The 11,006-nt window shown below is 36.6% G+C and overlaps 1 protein-coding gene across 1 annotated transcript in view; it reads right to left on the bottom strand.

Annotated features, from left to right (window-relative positions):
• LOC107693442 (sodium/calcium exchanger 2-like) overlaps positions 1-11,006 on the bottom strand; it is a 24,768-nt gene that overhangs the window by 5,987 nt on the left and 7,775 nt on the right. Inside the window, exons 3-9 of the mRNA XM_016492833.1 lie at positions 8,330-8,660; positions 7,616-7,753; positions 6,745-6,972; positions 6,364-6,618; positions 4,095-4,538; positions 2,975-3,324; positions 641-744 (exon numbers count right to left, since the gene is read on the bottom strand). Coding sequence (XP_016348319.1) covers positions 641-744; positions 2,975-3,324; positions 4,095-4,538; positions 6,364-6,618; positions 6,745-6,972; positions 7,616-7,753; positions 8,330-8,629 — 1,819 coding nt within the window. The 5' untranslated portion in view covers positions 8,630-8,660. The remainder of the gene's footprint in view (positions 1-640; positions 745-2,974; positions 3,325-4,094; positions 4,539-6,363; positions 6,619-6,744; positions 6,973-7,615; positions 7,754-8,329; positions 8,661-11,006) is intronic.

Here is an 11,006-nt window from a genome sequence, read left to right as displayed (position 1 = left end):
ATAGAGAACCTGTGGTCAGTCCTCAAAAGGCGAGTGGACAAGCAGAAGCCCACAAATTGTGATCAACTCCGAGAACTAATAAGGCAAGAATGGATCACCATCAGTCAGGATTTGGCCCAGAAGCTAATATCCAGCATGCCAGAGCGAATTGCAGAGGTTATGAAGAACAAGGGTCAACACTGTAAATATTGACTCATTATATTTTTTTGCCAATAAAAGCCTTTAAAACTTATGATATGCTTATCATTGTTTTTCAGTATACCACAGCAACATGTGGAAAAAGAATCTATAAATACTGAAGCAGCAAACTTTGCAAAACACAAAATTGATGTCACTGCCAAAACTTTTGGCTATGACTAGGTGAGTTGGATCTAGTTACTCTGAGTGACATATGTCTAGTTTGTCCCCCTGTTGTGCTGTTGTTATTGATCTGAAACTGAACACTGGTCATAGAAATATGTGTGTGTGTGAGAGAGAGAGAGAGAGAGAGAGGTGAGCAGGAGGCTATTGGAATCTCAATAGCCTTAACAAATGAAAATATACACAATCATTCATAGAAATCTCCCACACAGCAAAATTTAAATACTCTAACATCTGTGATGATTAAAAAGAATAGTAACACACACACACACACACAGACCTGAGATGCCTCTCATGAGCCACTTGGGTTCTTCAAGGACAACGTAGAAATTTTCTTGCTTCTCATATTCCTGCATGTTAATGATGCGCACCTGTAGTGCCGTCCTGCAGACACACACGCACACAAAGAGCAAAGGACAAATAATCATTTCCTCTAGGTTTTACCTCTGAAATATTAAAGGAGACCTCAGCATTTAAATCACATCAGAGTTAGGCCTACATGAATACTTTAACACAGTGCATAAATAATTAACCCACACACAGACGAACTGAGACGAGTGTTCAGTTGTGTACATGCTTTCTTCTCCACAAACCACTGCTGCATTGAGCATTGAGATTTATATAATTTGTTTTAACAATAAAGGTAAATTTATTCAGTTTCCATAATGTGTGTGTGGCCTTTGACTGTGAATATGTGTGGTATGATTTTCGCCTTTTTTTGTCATGTGCTCTCTGAAGCTTCACTGTACACTTGACAGCACAGATTTCACATTCACATACTAAATTAATAAACAAAACCTACTAAATAAAATCCTGTCAAAAGTGGGTTCCAACTGTCAAAAATTTAAAATTGGAATATTAATGTGAATTTGTGCCAAATTGTTCAACAAAATACTTTTAAACTACAAGATCTCATTTATAATATAATGGTGTCACTAAAAATATCTCCAAATGAACTGAAGAACTAAAACAGAATTTGTATGAGAATACAGAGACAGGCATCAATGTAACCTTTCAGCCCAGGATAAGTCCTGGATGTATTTTTACATCCGGATCTTAAATGTATTTTTAACAAAAAAAAAACAAAAAAACATTTGCTGCTCAGAAGCCATTATTAGCTAATTGAAACTGACAGTAACTTTGAAGCCTGAGTAGGATCCATCAGAGTACACATCAAACCAACAGTCCAAAGTTCAAAATCACAACAGTCCACACGGAAGACTACAGAACATATTAGAAACGATGTGGTACACAAACATGTTGGGGTCTGAAAGTATTAGGCAGGGATTATAGAAAAACAGCATTAAGGTGACAAAAATAGGTGTATGCAACTCCGATACATTACTAGTACTGAGGTAGAAGAGACCTCTAGTGGTGAAAATGAAAAGTGACGGCATAGTGAGAAATAATAGAGGCTGTTTGTATGCTGAGTGATGGCTATGTATAATGAGGTTTAATATTAGGTTATTACAAAATTACAGCTCAGTATAGTATTTCAGAGTATTGCATTTTTAACTAAAAGTCTTTCATAATGCTTATTGTGCATTTTGAAAAATGTAATTAAATCAGATTTTAAAACATGACTTATATGATATATAAACTGACATACAGTACCGTTCAAAAGTCAGTAATATTATTTTTTTAAAGAAATTTATTATTTTATTCAGCAAGGATGCATTAAATTGATCAAAAGTGACAGTAAAGACTTTTACATTGTGACAAATATTTCTGTTTCAAATAAATGCTGTTCTTTTGAAAACGTGCATCATGGTTTCCACAAAAATATTAAGCATCACAACTGCTTTCAACATTGATAACAATAAAAAGAAATGCATCTTGCACACCAAATCAGCAATGTAGTAACAGATGAAAATTTAGCTTTGGCATCACAGTAATAAATTACAAATATAGAAAACTGTCATTTCAAATTGTAATAATATTTCACAATATTACTCTTTTACTGTCTAAAGTTTACTGTCAAATACATGCAGTCTTGGTGAGCATAAGATATGTACACAAAACCTTTTGAACGTTAATGTATGTTAACTTATAATACCTTATACATCATAAATGCACTGCATATGTTATGGCGCTTTTCCACTGCATAGTATGGCACGGTACAGTTCACTTTTGGGGGGTTTTCCACTGGGTACAGTACCTGGTACCTGGTACTTTTTCAGTACCACCTCGGTTGAGGTTCCAAGTGAACTGTACCATTACCAAAATGTGACGGGTAAACTCTGCTGATCACTGATTGGCCGAAGAGAATCGTCACTACCTGCGTCACTGAACTTGCGACACAGTGTATTAATGGGTTGTAATGGTCCACAATGGCCCATAATTACAGGTTTTAAGTGCTACAGTCAGACTGCTTATTGAGATACTTACCAAAATACTCCACAATCAATACAACACACATGCACTCATGCATTAAAGAGTATATACACTACATTTTTAACACATATATAATTTATAATAATTTTTACATAAATTAAAATTGTATGTGAATTTGGCAGTGAATTGATTTGTGTGTATCCAAGAAGTAAACAGAACATGCTCACATTTTGTGTGTAAAAGTAAAATTTGAATTTAAGACTTTTGTGTGAACTTTTACCTAGTTTGCTCATTGGTAAACTCTAGCTCTCCTTGTGTGTGCTCATAATCAACTCCTTGGCGCGCAGAACCATCCTCTGTGTGATATGGAATCATCACAGTCCCGCGCACACCTGATGTCCGGTTCACAGGCACCTCTACCACACCTGAACATTCACCCACACAGAGCTCCCACTGACTAAACGCGAAGACTCCCGCATGGTCATCATCCAAAATAGTTACGGTGGTTACGAAGGGTTCAACCAGTCGGGCACCATCAGTGTTGGTCCCGCCCTCACACTCTCGCAGGTTTGAGAGACGCACAAAGAAGTGTTCATCTTCCTCAAACACATCATCATCGATAATGCCCACCTATAAAAAAATATGCACATGCAACTTAAGAGTCATATTCAACTCAAAAACATATAGTACCGTTTAAAATGTTTTTGAATAAGGTCTCTTATTTACTTCAAGGCTGCATGTATTTGATCAAAAATAGAGTGAAAACAGTAATATTCTAAAATATTATTATAACTTTAAATAACTGTTTTCTATTTTAATATATTTTAAAATGTAATTTATTCCTGTGAATACAAAGCAGAATTTTTAGCAGCCATTAATCCAGTCTTCAGTGTCACATGATACTTCACAAATCATTCTAATATGCTTATTTGATGCTCAACAAACATTTCTTATTATTAACAATGTTGAAAACAGTTGTGCTGCTTAATATTTCACGTTCAAAAGAACAGCATTTAATTTAAATATACTTATTTAATATTATAAAAGTCTTGACTGTCACTATTGACCAATTTAATGCATCCTTGTATTAATTACAAAAATATATATTTTGTTTTTACATGCTACATTTGAATCATTAATTTACCAAGCTTTTTTTCATCATCAGTCATCATGTTAATTAGTTAAATTGTTATTTTAGCATCATTTTCTGTTTATTGCTGTTTTGGATTATATCAATTTGTGTGTTAACTGAGAAAGAACTGATTCATTTTCAATGTGAGTCAAATACGACCGAACAAAATAACACAATGACTTACTCTGCAGACTGTATTGATTTAAGAAGTATTTCAAAAGAACATTCTGTTCATGGATCAGACATCACCATTTTGTGTTTCTCTCACCTTTATTTCTTTGCGTGTCTCTCCAGGCTGAAATATGATTGTTCCCTCACAATACTCATAATCTGCCCCAGAACTGGCTGACCCATTCTCTGTCCTGTAATCGACGTGGAAGGTTCTGGTGCCGGTTCCCCCCTGTAAGCAGACCCATAGACTGATGCTCCCACAGTTCTCACTGCACTGATACTGTGCCTGCTCAAAAGCGATGTGAGAACAGGTGGCCAGGTCATTCTCCGCTGAATCTCCAGCTGCTCGTTTTGCCTGTTCAGCTGCTGCATGTTTCTTTAGTACATTGCCAGCACCGATCATCATGCGTGTTGCCTGCACTCGGTAAAAGGCCCGGCTCTTATGCTGTTTCTGCATGGTGGTGTAGTTTGCCATCTCAATCAGCTGATCCAGGTCTTTATCTGGATGCTTCTCTCTCAGTTCCTTAAGCATGCGGATCACCTATAACCATAGACAGTCATGGTAACCTCCAAAAATGTTTCATTTCAATTTCCTGTTCAACATCTTCATATGTGAGAAATGACATCCAGGCGGTCTTTATTGTAAAACAAACTTTGTTAGAGTGATTAGGTTTGTAAAAGAGTGACTGTACATTATCCTACTTACTATATGACTAGTCCTACTATAACTATTCTAAAAATTACTATATTGAAAGTCTCTTATGCTTATTAAGGATGCATTTATTTGATCAAAAACACAATAAAAAAAATCAGTAATAATGTGAAATATTATTACAATTTAAAATAATTGGTTTCTATTTTAATATATTTTAAAATGTAATGTATTCCTGTGATGGCAAAGCTGTTTTTTTTAGCATCATTACTCTAGTCTTCAGTGTCACATGATCCCAAAAAGGTTAATTTGGTGCTCCAGAAACATTTCTTATTAATTTTAATGTTGAAAACAGTTGTGATGAATAGAGAGTTCAAAAGAACAACATTTATTAGAAATGTATATATACAGTGGGTACGGAAAGTATTCAGACCCCCGTAGAACCATCTCAAGGATGATCAGAAGAAATGGACAGCACCTGAGTTAAATATATGAGTGTCACAGCAAAGGGTCTGAATACTTAGGACCATGTGATATTTCAGTTTTTCTTTTTTAATAAATCTGCAAAAATGTCAACAATTCTGTGTTTTTCTGTCAATATGGGGTGCTGTGTGTACATTAATGAGGAAAAAAAATTAACTTAAATGATTTTAGCAAATGGCTGCAATATAACAAAGAGTGAAAAATTGAAGGGGGTCTGAATACTTTCCGTACCCACTGTATATATACATTTCTAATTTCAGTGCATCCTTGCTGAATAGAAATACTTCAATTCTTTCAAAGAAAAAAAAAATCTTACTGACCAAAAAGTTTTGAATAAAAATATATAACTGTCACAATGTAGGTGATTGGTTGCCAGGGACAACAGTCAAATATATAAATTTGCAAATCATTGGGATGGTGGCAGCGTATGAAAAAATGTTGTACAGATTACTTGAAAATGCTTATGAGAGAAAGTGGAGTAAATATTTGACGTTTCTTGGGGATGAAGGGTTACGTCCTGGTGGTGAGACACATTGTAAGAGCGTAAATAATTTATTCTGTGCTTTTTGTTTTGTTTTTATTTTAAGTTTATTGCATTTATTTGTGTTTATTGGATCTATGCTAGCAATCTACATAAAATTGTGACTGACACGTTGTTTGGGTGGGTTAGGGGGAAGGCGTTTGACAAAACACTTAGGCCGCGTGTCCACCAAAGCGTTTTTTTCCCGAGGCTGGCGTATTTTTTCAATTGTTTTCAATGGGAGCGCCACGTTTTTCTACTATGAATATTGATATGAAAAATAATGCTTGCAACATTTAATTCATGATGCTTCTGCCACATTATTTCTGCCGATATTCATTATCATAGCAACCAAAGCATCTCAACTGAAAAAAAACACTGCGCTGCAGAAGCGCTCTCAAACGTTCACAGCTTGGCATTTTCAGCAGAGCACCTGACATTTTCAGCTGGCTAAAAATGCTTTGGTGGACACGGGGCCTTAATTATCTGTAAATGAAATGTATTGTTTTGCCCATTGAAGAAAATAAAAAGTATGAATCATTAAAAAAAACTAATTTGCAAATCATTATACAAAGATATTTGACCAGTTGTCCAACAAGAATCCCTGAAGGACCTGGAATCCACTGGAACACAAGAACATTCACCACAATTTCACTCATAGAAGAAACTCATTAAGATTTTTTTTCTCTCTGTTTTGATTTGCTCTCTCACCTCCTCTCTGTCCTGTTCGGGTTCTTTGGTTTTCTCCATATTCACACTAGTGGTGCTGTTTTGATATTTTTCTCCCATGATGGCATCAATGCCTCTGGGTGCTAGGTCACCCTCGATCTCCACAATGATACCATGACGTTTATTGGCATGGTAACGCTTGTGCAAGTACTTGTAAAAGAGCAGGCGCCGGTCAGCGATCCAAGCCATTATGACACACACAGGGAAGAAGAAAAGAGTGACCAGAGCCTCCCAGACCTCACACACACACAATAAAAGAAGTTAATTCAATTAGGCAAGACATTTACCAACACACACATATATAAACATCTACATCCACATTTTATAAACATGTTCTGCTTACACACACACACATACACATACCTGTACAATGCCAGGGCTTATGACTGCAAGGATGAGGTAGAGCCAGATATAGGCGAAGATGCTCCAGAATGCAGTAATAAAGAAGACTCTGAGATGTTTAATCTTCCTCACCTCTCCATCAGGTATCACCCACACACACACTCCGATTATCACAAACATGTTAAATGCAGCACTGCCGACTATGGTGCCAGGACCCAGTTCTCCTGACTCAAAACCATGTCCACACACCTGTCACACACAGACAGAGCAGAAAACAATACTACTATGTGTCCAAAGCAAGTAATAATGTATAATTTAATATACAATATATTTTAAAGTACGACACATACACTTCAGGTGTAAAAAAAAAAAGGCCCTTGGACACATTACGCCTTAGGGGGAAAAAAAAAAAAAAAAAAGGTCCTTGTCTGATGAAGTGAAGAACCATGGCTCGAAATGTTACCTTTGGTGAGAACATTCTACAAAGAATTTTCTACTTTTGGAGCTATGGTATGTACAGTAGTATGATTTGTACTACTCTGCAGGTTGCTTTATTTTTTAAGGTTTTAGGAAAGATTAAATTCTTGTAAAAATTAGAAATTTCTGGGGAACCATTTCTTAATTCTCCAGAAGCAAGTCTGGAGAAGTAAAATGAGCCCTGTCTGACAGCTGAAATATTTAAGTGACCGACCCGTGTCAAACCACATTGAGTTAAATTATGTTTATACATGGATGAATAGCAGCTGAAGTCATCACTGTGATAAGGTGAGTGTGTCTGTCAGTCGTTTAATAGATAACCTGAAAAAAACAGCAACAACTAGGGCTTCACGTCTTTTGTGCAAAACTACTGAGTGATGAGAGTTGCTGGTTTGTTTTGAAAATGTGTGCATACCTCTATTATTGACAGCAGGATCTCAGGGGCTGATGAACCCAGAGCCATCAGAGTGAGGTTGGAGATAGTTTCATTCCAGACTCTTACTTTCATTACCGTCTTTTCTCCACTTGCACCTGTCACAGTCACCTCCTTCTCCTATATGACACATCAAGTATTTAAAAAAATAAATTTTTGTCATAGAGCCCATCAATATGATATCAAGCTAGAAGTCATCTTTATCGTGATAAAAGTATGTAATCACAATATAATAGTCTTTTTAGCTGGAAAATGTATGAAATTGTTTCAATAACAATGCATTAAATCTTATTTGTTTTTAAAGACATTAATTTTTATTCAGCAAGGATGCATTAAATTGACCAAAAATGACAGTAAAGACATTTATAATGTTACAAAAACATTTCTATTTCAAAAAAACTTTTCTATTCATTAACGACTCCTGTAAATGTAACACAATTTACACAAAAATATTAAGCAGCACAACTGTTTTCAACATGGAAAATAATAAGAAATGTTTTTTAAACAAATCAGCATATTAGAATACTTTCTGAAGGATCATGCGTTTACTTTATTGTTCATCAAATAGATATAGCCTTGATATGCATGTTGAATGTTTTGTGTGCGTGTATATATATATATATATATACAGTATATATATATATACTACATTAATTAATGGACTTTTTGTTGTGTTTATTTTGTGCTGCTGTGCACCTGTGAGGTGATGACCTCGATGGCAGCCATGAAGCGATCAGCAATGATGGACACACCCAGGAACATGTAGAGAAGAAATGCAAAGTAGATCACTGCTCTTAGTGCCTGCATTGCCAGTGAGGGGTCATGTGGCAGCCACACAGGAAGTAAAATCCCTGGTTGACATTTGACTTTCTCAAAACAGGATCTTTTGGGGCCATCTGCACTACTGTTGCTGTTCCCATGAGCACCTTCACCCGCACATACCTGTGGAGAGTGAAGGAGAAGGAGGAGAAGGTGGAAGAGTAGAAGAGGAGCCATGACCAGATATGGTGACCAGAATGGCTCTCCTCTTGTGGTTGGAAGATTGACAGAGAGAAAAGGAGAGTGGTGTTATTTTTATACAAAGCATGCTCAATCAAAAAAAATGCTTTATATAACAAAAATGCATATATATGCATTTTTGTTATATAGTGCAACAATTAACATAAGACTTGTTTTACAAATTATTTATAAAGAAATTCTGCTTGTGTTTTTTTAATAAGGCTCAATGTCTATATGTGGATACCACGTGAATAACAATGTGGTTGAGTGTGTGAGGCCATCTCAATCCTAATCTAAACGATAAGTCTTATCAGTGGTTCATAAGTCATGCCTGGCTGCCATGCCATGCTGGACACAGGCAGTCCAACCTAATGGATCCATGAGACAAATACTACAACTGGACTGGCAGCAGTGGCACCAGTAAAATGAAAGAAAGACATAAACACACATCATGCTTTCAGCTTTAAATAAGTAAATGATTTATAAACTATTAACTATGGGAATTTCCAATGGTTGCAAAGCAGCAAAAGAAAAGTCTTTTATATAAAAATTACCATAAAATGTAACTTAAAGGGGTCATCGGATGCTACATGCACTTTTACAAGTTGTTTGAACTGTAATGTGTGTTGGCAGTGTGTGTACACAACCACCCTATAATAATAAAAATCCACCCAGTGTTTTTTTTTAATCTACTAAAATCTTTACCCCTTTCTCAAATCGGGCCGATCTCAGATGCCTGTCTGTGTGACGTCACAAAAACAGGCCCCTCCCACGATAGTTTGACAGACTGGACTGGCGTCTTACCTTAGACCCGCCCTGAGTGAGCTGTCATCAGTCCGCCATTGTTTCACCGCCGGAGCAGATGTAGACAAGAATGACTCCTAAGCGATTGAGGTGTTCTGTTGTTGGATGTAATAATGAACATAGCAGTCGTCATTTACTCCTGACATCTGAGCCGCTGAAGACGCAGTGGATTACGTTTGTTTTTGAAGGGAATGCGCCCCCGATCTACATAAATGCGTCTATGTTCACGTGAATCATTCATGATTCAGCTTCACCTACAAAAGAAGTGAGTATAAGGTTTTTTAATGAATCTTTGCAAATCGCCTTTCCTAATAATGTGCTAATTAGCAAGTTTCATGATGAATGCGGCCAAAGTAAACAGTCCCTCAGAGAGCGGCTCGGAAGAGAGGGGCAGGGTCAGCAGAGCTCATTAACATTTAAAGGAAAACGCTACAAAACGGCTTGATCTGAAAAGAGCTGTTTTTGACAGGGTAAAAAAAGGAGTTTTTTACACTACCATTGAGAAATTTTAACCAAACTATGTTACAGACTTTTCATTAAGACCGTAAAGAATCATATCAACTTGTGAAAAATGGGCATCCGATGACCCCTTTAAATGCAAACAGAGAAAGAGAGAAACAGGCAGTAATATTCAGAAATGAAGATAAACACACTGGGGGGCAGGGGGCAGTATGCTTTTAATTGATCAAAAGTGACAAAGACATTTATAATGTTAACACATTATAACATAACACATCCGTTTATACATTAATTAATTTAATCTTAATTTCTCCCGTTCTTATTTTCCTCTAATCGTTTCTTCATGTCACCCGTCACCTGTGTGGTGTGTGGTAGAGATTGAGAGTGACGTGCTGGACTGAACCATGTGGTCATATTTCACTTTCTAGGCTGCACTATGGTTACCTGGACCTCAGCTTTACTGTGCTACTCTACACCACTGTTCACAAATAACCTGCGTGTATGAAAGTGTCTTGTATGTTTTTGTAGATGTTGGGTGACGTTGCATGTGTTTGATTGTGTATGTGTCTAAGTGAGCATGTATACATTTAATCACTTACAGTTATGCGTGTGTATGTTTGTGTGCAGGTAAGTGTGTGTGTGCTGAAACAGAAATGTCTCCGATTACCACGATGACACTGTTTCAGTCTGTCAGTGCCGCTGATAAGTGATTGGCCGGATTGGCTTACACACAGAGCTCTGACAGCTTAATAGGAGTTAGCACCTTTTAGTGGTTAAGATTACCACCACCAGAGAGAGAAAGTGACAGAGGGAGACAGAGAGGGAGATAGACGGAGAAAAGGAGAGGATCTGTTCTAGGAAACGTGAGAGTGACAAAGGAAAATGAAGAGGACGGTTAGGTAAAGTGAAAGGAGAGGAAACATCCACAATTTTACTAAATGCCTCATTTTCAGCTGATCTGCTACAATAAACATTTAATAACTAACTACTTAAAATGATAAAAATTAAAGGGGTCCTATTATGCTTTTTCACTTTTTCAATTTTAGTTAGTCTGTAATGTTGCTGTTTGAGCATAAAAAAGATCTGCAAAGTTACAAAGCTCAAAGTCCAA

The sequence above is a fragment of the Sinocyclocheilus anshuiensis genome, unplaced genomic scaffold, assembly GCF_001515605.1.
Source record: "Sinocyclocheilus anshuiensis isolate Anshui unplaced genomic scaffold, SAMN03320099.WGS_v1.1 scaffold1296, whole genome shotgun sequence".
In the NCBI taxonomy this organism is placed as follows: domain Eukaryota; kingdom Metazoa; phylum Chordata; class Actinopteri; order Cypriniformes; family Cyprinidae; genus Sinocyclocheilus; species Sinocyclocheilus anshuiensis.
This window is presented reverse-complemented; position numbering and strand designations above follow the sequence as displayed.